Below are 21,607 nucleotides of genomic sequence, written 5' to 3' on the forward strand. Positions count from 1 at the left end.
CGTGGAGGAGGAGTTCCCCCCGCAGGAATGTGTGTAACTGGCTGGCGGACTGCATTACATATACACACTCACACTGAATGCTTTGCACATTGTGAGAGTCTCTCTCAAATGGCAAACCTGATCTTGTGGGCGTATACGTGTAAGTTTCATTTGCCGTTAATTTTAACCATACTACCTTTCAGGAAATTAATGGTCCATTTAGTACCCACATAATGGGAATATTGTTATCAGGTTATAGTAAAATTATGTTGGGCTTCCATGCTGTAGCCATAGAAATAGAATACACAAATTTAAATGGGGTAGAGCACAAGAATTAAACAATGATGCTTTTAAATACCATGATGTAGCGTCCTCTTTAGATAGTCATCAAAATGAAAATTAAAAAAAGAGAAATAAATTCAAGTTATTTTGAAACAAAAGCTATTCTTTTTTCCATAGATGCAGCATTTTGAAAAAGCTTTTTTTTTTTTACCAACCACACAAAATAGATGACAGAAAATCAGAAGAACGTTAGACTCATTATCATTAACACCTACGTATGATGTAAATATCAAAATTATTTTGTAATCTTCCGTTATTTTTTTTAATTGCCCAATTTCAGCTAATTTAAAGAAAATTTGTGACCGCCCACTTAGCATTTCTGTTTAATTTTATTGGATAGTGTCAAAAGGGAGCAAGATGTAAAAAAAAATCAAGTGCCAGTATTGTTTGACAAGTGACAAATGTTCAAACCTTGGCAGAGCTCCGCACTTCCTGAGTGCTCTTGTTTAAATTGAGGCTGCAGTCCAGCCAGATTCTAAAGTATGTCTGCTACTATGCCTTTCCAAATCGTAATGAGAGCTACTGGAAGTCAGTTGTTAGCTTCTGTTTACAAAGCCGCAAATGTTACATTGATAAGTAGCGATTGAGTCAGGAACAGTGGCGCATTGACCGCCGTATAAATGGGACAGCTGGAACGATTAAGCGCCTCATTCAAAATGCAGATGCTGCCGACACACCTCCATTGCTGTGGCGGACCTTGTGCGTAAATAGCCAACTCAATTTTATTGATAGAATCTTCACGAGAAGGAGGCGTTTGCAACAAGAGGAAGCTGCCATACTTGTGCTGCTTGCTTGTCAGCTGGCCTCCTGTGGGACTTGTGAGCTTCCTCTCAAGCGCCTCAGCCTTCTTCTAAAAACATAACTGGTTGACATGCTGGCATGTTCTCAAAAAAACATTTTGCTGTCAATTAAATTAGGATATGATTGATAATTAAGTTTTAATCATACAATAATTGTCAAACTCATATACTTTGCACTCATAGTGACTTACCAGCCGTTCAGGATTGACAACACAACTCAGCAGACTTAACTTGGTAGAAATGATGAAACAATGCTTATTTTGTGGTTGTGTGTGTGTGTCTGTGAGGGAGCAGACACTGACATTAACCCTGACACTCAGCTGACATGAAAGACCTAAATATACTCCCTTTTGAAGCAACCAAAGTGGAAATGCCATGCACTCTGAAAGAACAAGTGTTGCAGTTTAATAGGAGTGTAATACACACACTAATGAGATTTGCCAGCCATACATTGTACCCAAACACAGTAATTGAACCTACTATGTTATTATTTTTAAGCGGTACAGAGAATGGTTCATAGATGCTTTATATTTATGTCCTTTTTATACACATTTACCAGTACTGTAATGATGACTGTACTATTGCGTTGGCATAGATTAGTCATAGACTATGGCCGTGATCTGAATTGCATACAAAATTGAGTTATGTCAATAAGGCAGAGGTGCCCAAACTTTTTTGCCCGTCGATCTACTTTGCCAACCTCCCACTATCTACTGGGGGTTGATATACCTTTCATCATCACATGAACCTTTTTTTTTTCTCTTTTTTTACCTTTTCTTTTTTTGGGGGTGCTTACTTTTTACTTTGATGACTTCCACTGGGGTGAATCAGTCTGCACTGAAGGGGCATAGTCCAGTTCATAGTCAGTTGCTACTGACTCACTCTCAAGCACATTTCCAAATGTTTAGCAATGAGGGTATAAGTATATAAATGATATAATAATATAAATATAATATGAATGTAATATAAATAGGTGGCGCCAAATAAAGCATTCAAACAGCACATTTCCTCATGTTGAAAACTTTAGCTCTGTGAGTCAGATAAAACAAACGCATAAGATCTCATGTACTGTAACTTCATCAGTACATTACATTAACATCATCAGCCTGCAACAAACACTGATTCTGGCCCTTCCTGTGCTTCATCTAGATGCGACCGAGGAGTTCTTTGAGTATGACGCGGAGGAATTCCTGGTGTTTCTGACCCTGCTCATCACAGAGGGACGGACACCAGAGTATTCTGTGAAAGGCAGGGCCGAGGGGCTGCACTGTCCGCCCGCCCAGTCGGCCATGCCGCCTCTTCACAAGCATGAATGCAGCGATAAACTGCCACAGGTACAACAACCGCAGTCCTGTCATGAATTTTCATTTGAAACCTCATAAATTTCCCTTGCTGCTGCTTTATTGATTTTTTTGAGAACAATCACAATTCATTAAAAAACCCTCTAAACGAGCCTCAAGTGTGAGTCTCTCTTGGGCCCCATCTGCTTTATGCCCCTCCAAACATACAAGATTTTATATGTCCTTATGTTGACACTCACTAATGGTTCCACATCCCTCTATTTTTTTCCGTGTCAAAAGTGTCAGCAGGCGCGGCGAACCCGCTCGGAGGTGATCCTGCTCTGGAGGAACAACATCCCCATCATGATCGAGGTCATGCTCCTGCCCGACTGTTGCTATGGTGATGAGTGCCCACCGAGCGACCCCATCAGCGACCCGGTCATCAAACAAGATGCGCTGCTGCTGGAGAGATGGACGTTGCAGCCGGTTCCAAGGCAGTAAGAGCAAACACCAGCACATACTTGTATACCATGTATTGACATATCGTGGCTGTGTGCATTTATTGAATTTTGCTAGGTTTTGAAAATAAACAGTGTATACAGTGGTTGGTTAGTTTGGTCTTGACCTGAGGTTTCAAGGTTACAAACTGCTTGTAATGAACTAGCTTGCAAAACTTAAGAAGGCACCCTCATTTACCACATACTTACTTTGTTGCATTCGATTGCTCTTGTTGCATTTGACTGCTCCAAATTCATGGCGTATAAGTTTTTTTTATTTAGATTCTTATTAGAACTGCGACTTTGCAGATGCTTTAAATAAAGCTCATAATATAAAGCTCATAAACTATGGTACATTCTGACTTTTTTGTTTTGTTAATTCCATCTCAAATCATGAATACCTTTCATTCACATTTACGTCAAGAGAAAATTCAAAGGGCAAAACAGACTAAGAACTAGTATTTCACGTACAACATAAATGCACACAACACTGTCAGTCTTCTGAATGGACTTCATGTATACATAACTGGTTGACGGCGGAAGTTGCCGACAGACAGGCTGTTTGTCAGACGGACCGACAGAGCCACGATTACAATTTTTAGTATTAAAAAAAAACCAAATGGCGGACCGACAATGATTAAAGGGAGCCAGGCACTGACGATTGTCGCACCAGCCAAAAAATGTACCGGTTACTTAAATGCTAAATTGTAAAAACTGTAAAAACTGCAAATAAGGATCCGATGCCTCATCAAACATTCCTCTTCCCTTTCCTCGGTGTAAAGTCTTACTTAATACTTAATGTAAAATATTTTTTTAATCTGTGCAGGCACCTTCTTAATGTTTTCGCTAGGTCCTGCCATTTTGGTTATCAACCTTTTTCAGATGAACTGAAGCAGTTTTCTGTTTGTATGCAAACAATAACATTTATGATCCATTTTTTTCATTATTAACTGTAAAATACTTAAAATAAAATGCCAATTAAGCGACCAGCATTATATGACTAAATAATGTAATATATCAATCAATGTGTGTGTATATAGTTTGTAGTCACATTTTCACCCAGTACCGTTCTATGACGTTTGGCTCAGATTCTGGTAAATCCAGATTAGGTAGGCGTTTCCTCTGTGAATTGTTGATAGATGCGTCACCTACATAAATGACATGGCAAAAGGGCAAGTCCAAATGCAATTTGCCGGGTAATTCCAAAAAAAATATACTGACAGTGCCGGGAAAACAAGAATTGACGCTTTAAATTAATCACAATCCAAAGTGTCGCTATTGATGTATTTCTTTTGTTTTACCTCATATTTTTAGTGTTGCTCATTGTAACACGAAAGAAGAAAGACAAGTGTCTGTTTACTAATATAGGTGTCTATTAAGTCTCATCACTGCAACCAGCACCTACAAAAGGGGTGCTAAAATGTAGGTTAGTTCAGGACGGATATTTTGTAAAATGGAAATTACGTCAAACGAAAGCAAAGTTTCCAAGAACCTTTAGTTTTATTGTGGCACATGTAATGTGTGGTTATTGTCGTTCCCAATCAGATACAGTAATTATGTTATACCCAGCTAGTAGGACCCTCTATTTACCCTGATAAATTAAATGTGACAAAAATCTGCCAAAAGTATGTGACTCTGGAGTGAAGTTCCTGTGGTGGAAACCTAAATGGAACCACAAAAATGGCAGATTAAGTTATTGTTCATTGAAGATGATGGCAGGAATTTAAGTTAGTTATAAATTAATTAAAAAAAAAAGAAAGCACACATTCAATCTGAGATAGCTTGGTACCCACTGGGTTAATTAGCCTGGAATATTGTCCCAGTTTTCTGCTCAGAGTTGTTTAAAGAAATCATGATCACACATCCCTGAACAGTTTTTCATTAACCCGACACACTGACACATTTCTACCTTGTGAATTTGTTTTTTCTTCTTTTCTTCAAATAGAAGCGGTGACCGTTTCATTGAGGAGAAGACTCTACTGTTGGCCGTGCGCTCGTATGTTTTCTTCTCGCAGCTCAGCGCCTGGCTCAGTGCCTCCCATGGAATCGTCCCACGAAACATCCTGTACAGGTTGGATATTCCAAAACTGCTTCAAAATAATGACACTAGCAAACATAAAAAAAAAGTGTTGGCCTGAGTGGTTTTCAACTCTAATATTAAGTTTCAGGTGTAACAATGACGTTGATATTCTTTTGGACAGAATCAGCGCTGCAGATGAGGACTTAGTCTGGCAGTTCTCACAGTCGCCATCCGAACACATTTTTCCTGTCCCCAACGTTTCCCAGAGTGTTGCGTTGCAAGTCCGCGTCCAATCGCTGCCCCGTCAGCCAACTTATCCTACCTTGGCCTGCAGCATCCACACCGGCCTGCCCCCACTCTACAGCAAGACCCCCAGCCTCAGTCCAAACTTCAACAGCCATGGTGGGCTACCCACCCTCCGAAAAAGCCAGGAGCCCAGCAAAGACAACAACCATCACGGCTCCAACATATACAGCAAGAGCTCCAGCTCCATGTCGGGTCTCCTTCTCAACGGAATGCCCATCCCCAATCTTCCCATCAACAATATTCCCATCAACAGCCTTCCACACACGGCCACAGCACCTCCCTACTGCAAAAAGAACCAAGAGACCGGTGAGAATCACGCGTATCAGAACGGAGAGCTTCCGCAAGTCAGCGTCCCCCAAAATCAGGACGCTCCACTGTTCCGCCGAACCTCCCGCTCACCCACACCCTCGCGTTCCCATTCCTCTTCTCCACTCCCGGGGAAGTGGCTTTACTCGTCTCTCAATGGCTCGCCGGATCCACCGCCATTGGAGGATTATGGAAGCGGCACCAACAGCGGCGAGAAGTCAAAAGCACCTCTTCCCGAGCCTCTACGAGCCTTAAAGAGTTTCTCATTGGCTGAATCTGCCCGCTGCCCCTCGCCACGACCCACGGCTAATGAAACCAATCCACTCATCGGCTCACTGTTACAAGAGAGACAAGAAGTTATAGCCCGCATCGCACAGAGGCTCAACTTCTGCGACCCTACTGCACCACCGCTTCCCTCAGCCCTTTTTGCCACGGACAACCCTTCCAAAGCCACGTGGGGCAGTAGCCATGACGACATTGCCGCCAGTAAGACCAAAGAGCCAGAGATACCGCCCTATGAGTGTGTGGGACATGCTTGGCCAACCTCCTTTCACACCCCCTCCACCAGCACATCTTTCCACAAACGGGAGACCACCTCCTCGAAACCTGCGGCCTGCAGGAAGCTGAGGCTGACCGAGATGCGAGACGAGAGTGCGGCGAGGGAGCGAGACAGAGAGAGAGAGAAGAGTGGCGAGAAAGAGCGAGACGGCTCCCTCATCGCTCAGGCAGTGCACGACATTACTCGACTCATCCAAGAAAGACTGTCCGTCCCCTCGCTGTCACCCAGCCACAGCAGGTGTGGCAGCCCTCTACATCACACACACACAACTACAGTCACACACACAATACGCACATACTCGCACCCTGCACACGTCCCGCACGCCTCACACGATGGCTACACTAACGGCCACAACCATGAACCTACTAGGGGCCCACACGACGCCGCCCCATACACGCCTCTTTGCACAAACAAACCTGGGCAAGACCCAGGAACTGATTGCCATTCTCCTCGGGCCCAAAATGGGGCCCACTTTACACTTGAAGAACCTTCACTCAGAGACCAGCTTTATGCTGGTTCACGTTTACAACCTCCCACCCAGGAAAAGCTCACAATCCACACAACCAGCAGTCACACTTTTCCTCCCTCCCTTGAGAACGGGCCTAGAAGTGGTCTGCCCTCCAGTCAGACCTGCAAAGGATCCACCCTCAGCTGTAACGCAATCCAAAACCACAACAAGCCTCGGTCACCCACTCGGCCTGACGCTTCAACCCAGGATGAGAACCAAACACCTAAATTGTCTCCAGACCAAACGCCGCCTCCTACAGTCCTGGTAAGAGACCCTTGAAAGGAGGTTTTGCTGAAAACTCAGTAAGCAGACAGTCAAGCTCATTCCTACAGGTGACTCTAAAATCATGAAACCATGACCGTTCTAACCAATCAGAAGCCCTAAGAAAGTCGGTCCTCGAGGAGGCACAATAACAGTGAGGAATTAAGGAACACACCCATACTTGTGGGTGCATGTTACATACGATTGGTCAATGTGCTTGACATAAAGTACATTTAAAGCCATTTACCATCAATATTAGACATTTAAAAAATAATATAAAATGTACTCAAATTAGTACCTAGTCAATTTGTTTTCAAGTGATCTGATACCATATGGGTAATGTAAAACGGTTGTTGTCGCCTTGTCATTATAAAATTTCAGTAAAGTGAGCCCCACTATCCATAGATGAAAGTAAGTGAGTCTTACTACAAATCATGAGTATATGCCAAAATGAATGCCAAGCCAGTAAAAAAAATACACATACAGCATTAGCTTAGCCTTTTGCTGAGCCACAGTCTCTTTGATGCAGCTGACCATTTTCATGCTATGCTCTCACTTAAAATGTGCCTACTGAAAGGTAAATACAAGACGGCCTTGTTCTCATTCTCTTTAGTTTTCAGCAGTACAATTTTGAGGTTGAAAAAACAGCAATTTATAACTGGGCTAAACAGGAAATGTGCAATTTAAAGTGGAGATAGTTGAGGGGAGTCACTCATGAGTGTCACACTGAATTTGAAGTGAAACAAAAATTCATCTTGTGATGCGCATAGTGTGATGTCATATAAAGGTGTAAACTACAAAAAAAAACCTCAAGCTCCAGGATACGTAAAACTGACTTGAAACAGTTTACTTGTCAAATACATCTCGACTAGTCACAACAAAAGTGGTAATAAAAAATGATGCATGGTGCTTGAGAACACATTTTCAAAGACGATGCAAGTTTACTGCCAGATGCTTTAACCTTGTCTTCCTTCACTCCCTAGCGAAGTCACGGAGCCTCTCTCCTGGGGCCCTGCAACGGCTGGAGGAAGCAGAATCGCCACTCATTGGACGCCACGGCGACCAAGGCCTTCCACCCCTGCACAGGCCTGCCTCTGCTCTCCAGCCCTGTATGAGATCACACACATACTCACACCCTTCTGGCAAATGTTTTAATGACTCAACGCACAGACTTTTTAGCCTTGGTGAAGCAACAGCAGTTCCAGTGTGTTCGTATGTGTCAGAACACCGCGCTCAGTAGCCATCTGTGACGTTACTCACAATGCAATCACCATGAAGGAGACTTTGAAGTATCTGGCAGGGCTACTGAGTAGTTAGCGGACGATCACACACACAGGCACACTCACACTCAAGCAGCTCAGCATGAATCACCCATACCTCTAAAACTGTGGGCACATTACAACGATCCTCCACCTCGCTTACACCTCGTCACTAAAATGTACACACATACAGGGAATTCAGATAAGTTTGAATTAAATCATACTTACGGCAGCATACTTAACGTATCGTTTCTCTGGCAGGTTCCTCAGAGGAAAAACCAATCTGGCTACTTTGACCTGGACACCTCTTTGGTTGGCTGTAAGGGTTTGCCCTGGGCCTCTGGGAAAAGGTACACCTTGATCTTTTTTTAGATCCACTTGTGTGAAGACTTTCTGCTTTTATGCAGCACCACAATGTATTAGGGATGTAGACATGGTGTAAAGGCCGGCATCTTGGTTGTCACTGGGGACTAAAGTCCTCCTCTTGTTATAAACATGTGCTTAACTTCTAAGCACATTCTGCTCAAAATGGAAGCCAAAACAGATCTCTGCGAGCTCAGCAGCAGCTGCCTACACAGTTCTACATGTGGGTGGTGTGCTCCGTGCCACTCTCTATGGAGCAGCTACTTGCAAAGTTTATTCTTCAAGCTTGAAATCAGTCAACACTGCAATCTAAAAACAATTTGGTTAAAAATAAACCACTTAAAGGTTAAGGAAAAAAAAAAAAATGAACCAACCCGATAGTTCGGTCAATTTGACCCAAACCTTCCGGATGCATTTGTTTGTTGGTTTGTTTTTTTTAAAAATGGGTCTGTATGTACAGGATAACCTAAAAAAATGTAGCTGTTTTGTATAAAATAATCCAGGAGGTTGGGTCAAATCAACCCAAATATTGTATTGGCCCCCTTTTGACCCATTACTTGGGTTTTTTTTCACCCAACTGTTTTAAGAATGTGTGCAATATTCTCTTCATAATTGCGCATTTGTGCAGCTGTCCTTATTTTTTCCATCTGCAAAGAATTTCTTTAAATTGTTTACATCGCAGGTGCCAAACTTGCAAGTTGTCTAAAAACCAAGCATTTTTCTTTTTAATTCTCAATCTCTATTTTGAACAGTTTTTTCCGGCCTCTGATTTCAAAACTATGTGTGTTACGAATACATTTAAAATTTGACTTTACAGTCATACCAGCCCTCTGACAGAAACTATCACTACAATGTGGCCTACGATAAAATAAGTTTGACAACCCTGGTCTTCATCAATGTATGCGGTTCTTTCCCCTTAGTTGTTTTTGGCTGAGAATGTATGTCACATCATCACCTTAAAATTTTGTGACGTAGCGAACAGGTCAATCAAGTGTTTGTGTGCATGTGTGTTTTAAACCCTCAGAGTGTGCCCTAAGGGAGAAGAGTACACGGATGACGCTCAGCAGCTATTCAGTGCAAGTGCTCCACCTGCCAGTCTCAGTCTACTGGGAAACTTTGAGGTACAGCACTACCTAATTCATTCAAGGGGACATTATACTTTTTCATTCATAGCTCAAAACAGTTTCCATGTCTCTTGATTAAAGATTTTACTGTAGTCATTTTTCTTTTAAAATACACACCAAAAAAGATTCACACCACACTTTATATACACTTGTCATATGGTCTCATGCAAACGCTGCGTGTTTTTTTGTTTTGTTTTTTTTTAACAAATATTACCGGGCCGCCATGGGGCTAAGGCATATGCAGTACGTATGTGTCCACCATTTCCTATTCACGAGCATTGATCCAACTACATACATCGCCTGAAACAGAGACCCATGATTTCATTTTTGGAATCTCTACATAATCCGCACTTTAACCTGTTCATTTTTTTGCAAACTTTCTGGTTCTTATATTTGAAAATTATGCACACGTGAATACACAGCTCAAATGTGTAGCTAGTGACAACAGTTTAGTCATAGCAGCTTTGCGAGGCAAGCAAGTGGGTTTGTGTGAAGCATGCAAGCAGAGAAGATATGGACACTAAATCATAGTTGGGCATGAGAATCCAAAAGGCAGATCTAGCCCTTTTGTAGATTTTGAGACTAGGTAAATCGTGTGCTTTATGTGATTATTAATGGAGTTTTCAAAATGGACTCTTGCCAGGAGTGTGTGTTAAACTACCGCCTGGAGCCTTTAGGGACGGTGGAGGGTTTCACGGCCGAAGTTGGTGCTAGTGGGTCCTTCTGCCCCAGTCACCTGACTTTACCCGTGGATGTGTTTTTCTACAGCGTCTCTGACGACAACGCCCCGTCACCTTATATGGTAAACTTGTTTGTGTGTTACTTGTGCACTGAATTTCTGATGTATCATCATGGCAATAAAGTATCAACTACACTAAGGAATCTTGTATCATTCACAGGGCGTGATCAACCTGGAGTCCCTGGGGAAAAGGGGCTACCGAGTACCTCCATCAGGAACCATTCAAGTGGTAATGGCGCTGTTTAAGTACTTGGAGGGATCAATAGACCATCAGCATAATCTTTTCCTACTGACTATAAAGCAATGGCCATGCAGGTGGGGGGGAGACCCCTTGCGGCACTGTCGCAATCAAAGCATTGTCTTTGATCACTTAAAATGGATTATTGACTAGGGAAGCGTTTTTTTGTGCCACACCATAAATAGGTGTATTGCATCAAAAATATGAAATGTATCTTGTTAAAACATAGTACGTTTGACTTCCACATTTGGTATATCAGAAAAATTATTATTTCTCGTTGTTAGGGTTATTTTTCCCAAAGTTATTAGGCATATAACTATTAATACAGTAGAAAAATAATTTCTTGACTTGAACCAAAAATATTGTTGTGACGAATGCAGAAGCCAAATGTATAAAACAAATGTTTTAGCATAGTAGCGTCATACCTGACCATGGTTTGACAACACATTTTTGCAAATTTACAGCTACTTATTTTTTTCTGGCGTAGCAGCAGTACATTTTTTTTTAATTTACAGCTAATTCTTTTTTTTAGGTAATATTTAGACCCTTTTTTGGATAATTGTATGCATTCCAGCTTTATGTGAACATTTTGTAGAAGTCAATTTCCTTACTCCCAATGTACAATGTTCCAAAAAGGAATACTTGAATGAATTTGCCGTTAAATGAGCCCATCAAACACCTCTGGGCTGAACTAGAACAGAGCTTGTGGGCCAACAGGCCCTCTCTCTGGCCCAAAAATCCCCACAGACGCAAATCAACTTTTGAAAGTCTTTCCTGACAAGTGGGACTGTTACTGCTTCAAAAGGCCTCTTTTTTTATTCTGTATTAATTTTCTGCCGGTGCAGTGACTAGGCTTTCTGATTCTTTTGTCCGCGCGACGTGTATTATATTGCACTGAAATAATATTACGGCATGCAGTGAAACGCCCTGTGATTTATGGCTCACACAATGTTCTCTGCTCACCCCAGACCTTATTCAACCCGAACAAGACGGTGGTAAAGATGTTTGTGGTGATGTACGACCTACGAGCCATGCCAGCGGGACACCAGACCTTCCTGCGCCAGAGGACATTCTCCGTCCCCGTCAGACGGGACTCGAACCATCAGATCAACAGGAAGCCCCTCAGTTTGGGCCAGGCACGCACTCTGCGCTACCTCGTTCATCTGAGGTATAGAGCCTTACCAAAATAAGCACTACTTGTTAATCATTAGACTTTACCCAACCATTTGAAGTATGTTGGCGTCGGTATGTGGTTAACGTGAAAATCTTTATCTACTCTCTCACCTCCAAGGTTCCAGAGCTCAAAGTCTGGAAAGATCTACCTCCACAGGGACATCCGTCTGCTGTTTTCCAGGAAGTCCATGGAGGTGGACAGCGGTGCTGCCTACGAGCTACAGTCATTCACCGAATCCCCCATCGACCCGCCGTTCTCACCCCGCTGCTGACGCTGGAATATCTCCCGTTTCCCCCCCACCTCTCCCCTCCTCTCCACCTGGCAGGCCATAGCCGCACCTCCATGCCAGCCATGAGTCATTGTTTCAGCCTGTGACTTGTATTGGAAGACATATTGAAGGACAGCAGATAATGGAGTGCACCCTGCGTGGGAAGTTTGCTAGAATGGGATTCTCTGTAGACGTGCATGAACTTTGTTGTGACTCACAGCCGAAGTGTGCAGGGTTTTGAGGTCCTGCTAGAAAATGCCTTACAATATTTAAAAGGTAATTCTAGATGTTTGTGTACCCCCCCAACACTCTTGCGTCTGGCAGGAGAGTCGAGACCAATGATTGTCCACGGGACCGGTTGGACTCAATTATTCTGCACAGTTTGTGCACAAATCCTTAAACCAGATTGTTGATTTGGACCTCGCTGTAACATAAAGAATACATTTTGAATCTCAGTTACTTGACAAATGCAATACATGGCCTTTAGAATGGGGTGAAAAAACTTAGCTTGTTGACATGCAGCTTCTTCAAAGGTAAATTAGGCCTAATGTGAATCAGTAGCCCCTTCTACACTGCCTGCCCTTTTTCATCCTTTAATTGACATCCCTGTTCACTGTTGTTTTTTTTTTTTTTTTGTGAAAAAGAAGTTAGATGCTGAATCTTTTGTTATGACTCAATTGGAATTTTGCAGGATCTCTGTGTAAAAGCTGTTAATGATTCCTGAGCTTGGAGCAGCAGCGGCTGTGTGGCGTAGAGGAAGCGAGCAAAAGCGGAGCGCCTTTTCTTCACCCCCAACCCCCCTTTCCCGCACACCTCAAAAAACAAAAGGACCACCGAAGACGTCGACCATGCAATCGCACTGAAAAAGTGAACTTACCACATCAGAAATCAAAAAGAGATGCACTGTGGATTTTTTTTTTCCCATGTCCAAACTGGAAAAGAAAGCAAAAATAATTGTCATATTTCTTTTTGTACTGTTACAAAAACCACTTTGTTGGAAGTGTTGCAATAGAGAATGAGTAACCTTAGTTTTAAGTGTTTACTTTCAGTTTACCTAACCATCCTGTTTATTTAATATTTAAATTAATATTTCAGTTTCTATGTGTGATCTGTCATGCCAAGATGATTTAGTGTAAACTGTATATCATAGTATTTTTGACATTAATATTCAAATCTGAAAATATATATATCTTCCAAAGCGATCTTTAAATCTGATGTCCTTTTTTTCTACAATATATAGAAAAATAATATATTTTTTAAAAAAAATCAGTCAAGGGGCACTTCCATGGTTTTTAACATTGGCAAACGGGATGTTCAACCATATAAAACCAGACTTTGCAAAACAAATAATAATAATGCACGCAACGCGTTTTAGTTAATAGTGAAAAAGAACAACCGGTGTGTCAGAGAACTTTCAGAACCTTCGTCTAGTTAGCTATAGCTAAGGACAATTTATTATGTCCAATACATGTTTTTGGAGTAAGTGAGGAAGCCGGAGAGAACCCAAGCGGGCTCAGGGAGAACATGCAAACTCAGGAAGGCGGGAGTGAGGTGGATTACAACTGTGAGGTGGACTGCCGAGCCGCTGAGCGCGAGTTTCCTGTGGCATTCCAAAGGAGAAAACTTGATTTGGGAATTTTAACTTAATACTCAAGTTTGAACTGTGACATAAGTCCTGGTATTCTTTTCTGTCACATCTCATACATCACTAAATATAAACCACTTTTTTCAGCTTTTTATGAACAGGCTCGGAAAATTGTCCTTATAATTGTTGGTCAACAGTACCACGTGTCTAACAGCTGACAAGCACGTTATGCCACTTTTTTTTTTTTTTAAATCGCGTCCAAAGAGTTTTCACGACTGCGTGAGCGCGCACGGTGTCTCGGTTAGTGACGCAGCATTATTCCAAAGGAGAAAACTTGATTTTGGAATTTTAACTTAATACTCAAGTTTGAACTGTGACACAAGTCCTGGTATTCTTTTCTGTCGCATCTCATACATCACTAAATACAAACCTTTTTTTTTTCATCTTTTTATGAACAGGCTCGGAAAATTGTCCGTATAATTGTTGGTCAACAGTAGCACGTGTCTAACAGCTGACAAGTTATGCCACTTATTTTTTTTTAATCACGTCCAAAGAGTTCTCACGACAAAGACGTGAGCGCGCACGGTGTCTCCGCTAGTGACGTAGAACCAGCTGCGGGAGCGCGCGCGTTCCCGCTGAGCGTCGGCAGTGCCAGAGAGTAGCGGGATCCCGGTGGCGGCTCACTCACTCCCACGATCAAGGAGGACCGTTTGGCAACCCTTGAGCGGCCTTTTCTTCAAAGGCAACGCGAACGTTGACCAATGTCGGACGGAAGCGAAGACGTCCCGGCGTCCGAGGAGACGCTGGTGGAAGAGCAGGTATAGTAAATGGCCGTTTATGACAGCCCGCTATAATGTAGGAGGTAAATAGGCGGGAGCAGAATTGACTTTGTTACGGGTGCTAGCATCACGCTAAGGCTAGCAAGCTCACCATCGTTTAGGATGAGTTACATTCATAATCCATTTTATTTATTCCGCCGTTTCATGTATTGGTGTCTGTTGACATGTTGCCTTGGTGAAAGAAAGAAATGTCAGCAGTGGTTTATGTCGGACTAACGCTAGCTAATGTTAGTAGGCTAACCAGCTGTCTTGACATTTTGGAGGAAAAACTGTTAGCTTCGGAGCTAACACGGTCCCCACCCGTTCAGTCGGCCACGGCTTACAAAAAATGTTTAACAATCGTTAGTTTATTTATCCGTAGACGTCATTGAAACGAACCGGCCCTCATACTTTAAATCCACACTAAAAGGACTTTTGACAACGCCTGCGGTCAAATAGACGTTGGGCTAATCCCCCGCATGCTAGCTGGACTGGGTTTGAAGGCATTGTCATCTTTGGGTCTTTAGCCATCACTGGTTTGAATGTGATACAATCAGTCACAGTTATTATGATTCGTTCAATTATATGTTGGGCTTGTGTAAGAAGACAGCCTGGAATAACAAATTCGACATTAAGAACGTCTTTTCAAATTATGTTAGTATTTCAAATCTCAAATGCGGGTCAAACTTTGTATTGTGTTGCGAACATAAAAGTTGCTCCAATTCAAGTGTGTTTCAATGGTAAGGATTCAATAAATAAAATTAAAGTTATATCCTGATCAATATGAGAGTGACATGTATTTTTTTTTTGTATTGATAGTTCACGAACGATCCTTCGTATTTTTTTAAAGCTATTTAGAAAAGAAATAGATTTGAATGCTTTTATTGTCATTGTACACTAGGTACATTGCAAAATTTGGGGTGCTGCTCGGATTAGTGCATATTAAATCAATATGAACTAAAAAAAGAATATAAATCAGTCTCACAAGAGTTATGGAGACTTTTGTGAGCTTCCCTCGCTAAAAATTGAAAGTCTAAAAGATGTTTGTGAGCATAATATGCTCGTGTCATTTCAATTTTTTTTTAATGATACCTGCATATCAGAGGATATGCCATCTCTCACCTGCCCGTGTTTAAAGACAAGTTACGTATTTATAGACGCTTCTGTCTTATCACATGACTGAAGCGAGCATTTACATTTTTTTTTTATACTCTTCTCTCTTTTCACATGACCGAAGCAAGCGCTTGTACAGAACCACAGGCGACTGAACCTTTTTTTCAAAATAAAATTTATTTCAGGCTCTGTTGATCAATTCAATATTTTTGGTTTAGTCTCAGAGAGACCTAGTACCAAATAGCCCTCCGGTTGGTACCGGTCCTGCTGACAGTTTAGTTTACAGTTGAAGTTTAGTAACCTTCTGTGGCATTTAAGCTTTTAGTTTGAAGCCTCAGAAAGAGGATACTTTAAGTAAACTTGAGCTGTTTGTTTGAAGCCTTAGAAAGAGGACAAATTATGTAAATGGGTGTGTTTTGCACTCACTAGTTTTCATTCTGTTGCTCAGAAAAAAAAATGCATGTTGGTGAGTTTTCCAGGGTTGACTTAGTGTCACCTTAACTGACAAGTTAGTAGTTTGGGGATTCAAAATCCTTCATGTGGTCAATCTTTTATTTTTTATTACTTTGTTTTATTTTATTTATTGTATTTTTTGTGTATGTTGTGTTTCAGGAAGTTCAGGACAACACGATCAATCCAGAGAAAGCGGAGGAAGCCAAACTGAAAGCCAGATATCCCAATTTGGGGAATAAACCCGGGGGCTCAGATCTGCTTCGTAAACGCCTTCAGAAGGGGGTAAACTTTTTTTTTTCTTTCAAAATATACATATCTTTACATTTCAAATTGTTTTACTTTGCCTTTTTTTTTTTGAATGTTTTGTTCCTCTTCTACTTCTTATGAGTTTGCATTGGTGTGTAGAAAGGTACAGCGTTCCCTTGTTTTTCACGGTTAATGGGGACTGAAAACCCCCCGTGCAAATTGACCCCTTCACCCCTCAGGAATTTTCTTGCATGTGTATGTGGATACCAGAAATGTTTAAATGTGAGAAGTATATTTATACTTTATATATTTGAGACAAAGATTTCTGCAGACGACTAACCATAACCCATATTTACTTCAATCTTTAATTAAACCTTATACCCTAACTGTTCTGTTATCCCTTCCCGTTTCCATCCCTTGGCTAAGTAAAGGCCCTCAGACGTCAAACTCGAATGGGGCCTATAGCTGACCAAACATAATAAAAAGAGTTTGCACTTGAAATGAAAATTGATTACAGAAGATAACAGCTTCCCAAAGCTTTCATCTTCACTCTCTTTCGCCCGAGCTGGCGTGTGAAATATAAAATATCAGATATACAAGATATCAGAAATAAAAGTACAGTCAGCCCCCTGCTTACGAGCATCCTGATTTGCGAACATTCCGCCTTACGAGCGTGGATCAGGGAGAATTTTGTCCTCCGCTTACGAGCAAACCTCTCGTCTTGCGAGCATTCCGACAAACCAGCCATTGAGTATGTAGAAATGTTCTCGCCTAACTGCGTCAATATATTCAGCAGTTGCGTCATCTACAATCATTAATAGATACTTATGGCGGTAACGTGAACGCTATTGGTCTTACAATCTCACACTGACTGTCTCACTCACGGTGTCTAAATATATTACCATTTAAGTGTAGTGTTTGTACAGCTAAAGGAAAAAACAGCTGACATGAAATTAAATGTGCCGATTGCAGGACAAAGAATTGTCATTGGTTTAAATGTGTGTTTTTTTTTTTTAATTAATTGTCAATACATTCCAACCGTTTAAAAAAAAGTGCGAATAATTATCAGTCAGTCAAGGAGACGCCAATATGCTATTGGTCGATTAAGGTCACCCGGTCTCACTCACGGAGATGCTATTGGCCGGCGTCACACGTCAATCACAGAAATGCCGATATGCTATTGGCCGAACGCCTTTATCTAGCTTGATGGGACAGGATGGAAGGAAGTAGACAAAATGAGTGAAAAACGGAATGTTTTGAAGACTTTGCAAACTTTATCTGTTAGACATAGCTTCTAAAATTACTAGCAGCGGTAAAGGAAGAAATAAGAGGATGATGTTTTAGTATCTCCGTGATTTGCACCATGACTGAAAGAGTTACTGTAACACTGTAAGACCAATAGCCTATATGCGTTGCCGTATTAACTCAAGAGGTTAATCTCTGCACCCTATTACGGGTGATGTTACAGCGCCATATAATGGTTGCTTGACAAGATTGCATGTCAGGTTAGTCGGCGATCTCCCGATATGCATTGGGACAGCGTCATTGTTGCAATTTTGTGAGTTGTAACCAAAGGTGAACTGACGCTCGAACAAGCCATAAGTGTGCTGCCTAGTAAATGCAACACACACAACCACCTCTCCGCTTCCACCGTGCTCAATTCACGTCGGGAAAAACAGTTGACATGAAATTAAGTGTGCCGATTGCAGGACAAAAAATCGTCACAGATTTAAATGTGTTTTAATCAATAAGATGTCAATACATTCCAACCGTTTAAAAAAAAAGTGCAAATAATAATCAGTCAGTCAAGGAGACGCCAATATGCTATTGGTCGATTAAGGTCACCCGGTCTCACTCACGGAGATGCTATTGGCCGGTGTCACACGTCAATCACAGAAGTGCCGATATGCTATTGGCCGAACGCCTTTATCTAGCTTGATGGCACAGCTGGTTGGGATGGAAGGAAGTAGAGAAAACCCTGGCTGAAAAAGTTACTTTGACACTGTAAGACCAATAGCATATCTGATTTACCGTATTGACTTAGAGCATTCATCTCTGCTCATCTCTGCTTATCTCAGCACAAGTCACGTCTTTCCAAAGGTAAAAGTCATTTATCCTTTGTATTTGTTATTTAATGCAACTGTACAGTAGATTATGTCACTTAATATTAATTTATGTATACAGCGTGATGATTTTACCTAAGGCTTCTGCGCGCGTTGCACGCACTCACGAATTAACATGGGTTTGGATTGCCCGCTATACGAGCAATTCGAGATACGAGCGTAGCCGCTGAACGGATTAAGTTCGTAACCCGGGGGCCCACTGTATATTTTATTCCCGTAGTCTGACTTTGTTTTTGTGGAGATTTTTCCTTTGAAAATATTATTTGACTTTAAATACACAACTGTTGTTTAAGTGTGTGTACACTACGTTTTGAGTAGCTGCTTTCACCGATTCTTGTTGCTCCTGTTTCCCAGCAAAAGTACTTTGATTCAGGCGACTACAACATGGCCAAAGCCAAGATCAAGAACAAGCAGCTGCCGACAGCGGCGGCACCTGAGAAGACCGAGATCACGGGGGACCACATTCCCACCCCCCAGGACCTTCCTCAGAGGAAACCCTCCCTGGTGGCCAGTAAACTGGCAGGCTGATGGCATCCTGCGGCACCCCCTTTTGCCCAAGAGCTTGTAACATGACCTCGCCCACCCCCTCCCTGGACCACCTGTTTAGCCACTCAGCAGGAAATGTCTTGCTACCTTTCAAATTCTCTTTACCTTCTTCCCCAGACTCCACTGGCTGCTTTACCCATCAGCTCTTGTACCCCAGCCCCATTGCCTCTATTTTTCCTGCCATGTATATTTACATTTCTCTTACCCCTGGATTCTTCATAATGTGTTGTGTCTCCGCTGCATAGCGCCACCGCAACAACGCGGTACACCTCCGCCCACTGCATACGCCGCGTCACAGAGTCCCTGGAAGGTCCTACTGCACTTGCGCGGGGACCACCAACTCGCGCTATCAAAAAAAAAAAAATCTGAACTTTGGGAAACAAACCAAGCTACATTTGTGGAAAAATTCTCTAGATAACACTTCACTCCATGCTTAGAATTTGCTCCTTTTGTCTCGATGGCAATGGCACAGAAAAGGAGAAGCAGTCGCCTTTGGGTTCATCCAACAGCTAAGGAGAAGACAGTCTAGTCCGTGCAGACTTGAAAAATCTGCTCCGCCGCTCTGCTCCATGGTCAATTACACAGAAGCACCAGATAGGAAAAAGATGATGATCTTCTTCCGGGTTTATAAAGTTTTTCTTCACTCCACACTGGCATAATTGCCCTCTCCTTTGCTGATTGATTATCTGAACCCAAAGGCGACTGGTTCTCCTTCTCTGTGCCATTGCTCATCTGGACAAAAAGGACAAACGCTTCTTCTTGCTATTTGAAACTCAAATGTGTACAAATAAATACAGTGGGCCCCTGGTTTACGAGATTAATCCTTTCAGCGGTAAAAACATCGAAACTGTATATACATATTAAAAATTGATATCAAAATAGTATAGTAAGTGGTATGTATATATAATATACATGGATACAATCAAATAGATAAAAGATATAAATAAAAAATATATAAAGGATTTATCAATTCACGAATACTGCATGTTCTCACCCATTGTAAATGAAACATGCAATGGAGTGTTACCCACACAAACTTTCCACAAATGACACATTGTTTGTTTCCGGAAGTTTAGAAAACTTGAGGTCTGTAGTCCCCGCGCAAGCGCAGTTTGAGTCTATGGAGCGGAAACACATGCAGTGGGCACGGGTGCGCGGCGGCGGCACAGTGGCAGTATGTGGACTCCACGGGTTAGTCTTCTCATCTAAGATACACTGAAAGACAGCACGTCACAGAGGGCAAAATGCTCCTAAGACGTGGAAGTGTGTGTTTGTGTATATAGTACATTTCATTTTGTTAGGCACGGGGGCAGACATCAGCCTTTTAGCCCTTTACATCCAAATCACTGCCCCCCCCCCCCTCAATTTATGCAGGCCCACTCTCCCACAAATTAGAAATCTAGTTCTTCTCCTAATGCTAAACCTTCTGAAATGCTTTTTAGATACCTCTGTTCACAAATATTAAGTTCGCAAGTAAAATTTCTGAATATTGGTTCGGTTCACACTCTGCACATTGGTAGATGAACAGTCAAGAACATCCTTTGCTCAGTGAAGCCATCAAAAAACTGCTTTGGCATGTGCAGCCATCGGTAAAATTAGTTTCTCAATGAAAAAGGAAAATAAAGCCAAGATAGGGCCTTGTAGAGCAACTTGTGCACGACTCTTAATGGATTAAAACTACTCCATTGATTGTAAAAGCCCATCCATCCATTTTCTAGAGCCACATATCAAGGGTCGCAGGCTTGCTGGTGCCTATCCCAGCTGGCTTCAGGAATTAGGCGGGGGACACCCTGAACTGGTTGCCAGCTGATTGTAATTGTGAATTCTAAATTTAAGAATTGATTGTTTTTTGGGTCTTTTGCTGAGCCATCAAAATGTTGATATGAAACAGGTCCAAGGGGCAATTAATTTGAGGACCGCCTGGTTTTGGATCCCAGAAGACACATGCGGAAATTGCTGAGTTTTCCAAATTGTTGAGGCTCTCCAAAAACCGTTGGAAAGAAAAATAAAGTGAGAGATGCTAAAATCATGGCAAAGGATGCTAGACACTGTATTTAATGGTCCCCCGGGAGCAGGAACGTTGCCTTCAGCGTGATGATTAAGAGGTGCATTTTGCATCGCAGTCCCTCTTAACTCAGATAATGCTCCTTCCAGCTTGGCTGAATGTAGGAAGAAGTCGCTTTGAGCTAACATGATGCGCTCTTCCACGTTAATGCTTTACCAGGGTCCTCGTATCTAAAGTTTACCCTCAGAATGTGCTAAATCCTACCTAGCATCTGATGTCTGAACTGTGCATGTATATGGCTGCCCTCCTGTTAATTGGTGCCATTTTGTTATGTAAATAAAATAGTTTTGCACAAATGTTCAATGGCTGCATTGTTTTTCCCCTGCGTTTGTCAATTATACTCGGTTGTAGAATTTAAAAAACATCGAAATTAACATAAGGAAAGAGCCTGTTAATTGAATATTCACAGGCATACATTCTGTATTCCCTGCAAAGTATGAGCTGAGTACTGCAGACCGACTCGCTTGCTTTTGAAATGGTTTGTCTGTTATACTGCCACCCAGTGGCAACGATACGCACACCTGAAAAAAAAAGTTGGGAAGGCATGTCGGTGTTTTTTTAAGTCAAAACATTTGACCTTTAAAAAAAATGTATTATATCGTGTTTTCATTTTAGATGTCTCAAAAACGTCAGTG

At 41.9% G+C, this 21,607-nt stretch overlaps 2 protein-coding genes across 3 annotated transcripts in view; both read left to right on the forward strand.

Annotated features, from left to right (window-relative positions):
- The window catches only part of atosa (atos homolog A), a 33,417-nt gene extending 20,192 nt beyond the window's left edge, over positions 1 to 13,225 (forward strand). The window contains exons 2-13 of one of the 2 annotated variants that reach the window (XR_015865458.1): positions 2,271 to 2,455; positions 2,702 to 2,898; positions 4,844 to 4,969; positions 5,100 to 6,861; positions 7,842 to 7,967; positions 8,379 to 8,467; positions 9,505 to 9,601; positions 10,248 to 10,406; positions 10,504 to 10,572; positions 11,550 to 11,749; positions 11,873 to 12,299; positions 12,715 to 13,225. Coding sequence is in view for 1 of the 2 variants with exons in the window: in XM_088413719.1 (XP_088269845.1) it covers positions 2,271 to 2,455; positions 2,702 to 2,898; positions 4,844 to 4,969; positions 5,100 to 6,861; positions 7,842 to 7,967; positions 8,379 to 8,467; positions 9,505 to 9,601; positions 10,248 to 10,406; positions 10,504 to 10,572; positions 11,550 to 11,749; positions 11,873 to 12,026 (3,164 nt within the window). In the remaining variant the exon portion in view is untranslated. Of the gene's footprint in view, positions 1 to 2,270; positions 2,456 to 2,701; positions 2,899 to 4,843; positions 4,970 to 5,099; positions 6,862 to 7,841; positions 7,968 to 8,378; positions 8,468 to 9,504; positions 9,602 to 10,247; positions 10,407 to 10,503; positions 10,573 to 11,549; positions 11,750 to 11,872 lie in introns of both variants that reach the window. The other variant, XM_088413719.1, reaches the window with a different exon arrangement.
- A 1,011-nt stretch (positions 13,226 to 14,236) lies between these two features.
- Positions 14,237 to 21,268, forward strand: arpp19a (cAMP regulated phosphoprotein 19a). Its single transcript, XM_088413328.1, has 3 exons — positions 14,237 to 14,426; positions 16,152 to 16,274; positions 18,716 to 21,268. The coding sequence occupies exons 1-3, from the start codon at positions 14,370 to 14,372 to the stop codon at positions 18,887 to 18,889; spliced, it is 354 nt and encodes a 117-aa protein (XP_088269454.1). The 5' UTR covers positions 14,237 to 14,369; the 3' UTR covers positions 18,890 to 21,268.
- Positions 21,269 to 21,607: the final 339 nt, after the last annotated feature.

The sequence above is a fragment of the Hippichthys cyanospilos genome, chromosome 4 (genome assembly GCF_059441005.1).
Source record: "Hippichthys cyanospilos isolate Australia breed blue-spotted pipefish chromosome 4, RoL_Hcya_1.0, whole genome shotgun sequence".
NCBI lineage: Eukaryota > Metazoa > Chordata > Actinopteri > Syngnathiformes > Syngnathidae > Hippichthys > Hippichthys cyanospilos.

Bases quoted from the DNA above. Each gene is read 5' to 3' on its own strand.
- arpp19a (XM_088413328.1), top strand. From the start codon at position 14,370: ATGTCGGACGGAAGCGAAGACGTCCCGGCGTCCGAGGAGACGCTGGTG. The intron at 14,427-16,151 runs GTATAGTAAATG...GTTGTGTTTCAG, and splicing joins AGACGCTGGTGGAAGAGCAG to GAAGTTCAGGACAACACGAT. The intron at 16,275-18,715 runs GTAAACTTTTTT...CCTGTTTCCCAG, and splicing joins GTAAACGCCTTCAGAAGGGG to CAAAAGTACTTTGATTCAGG.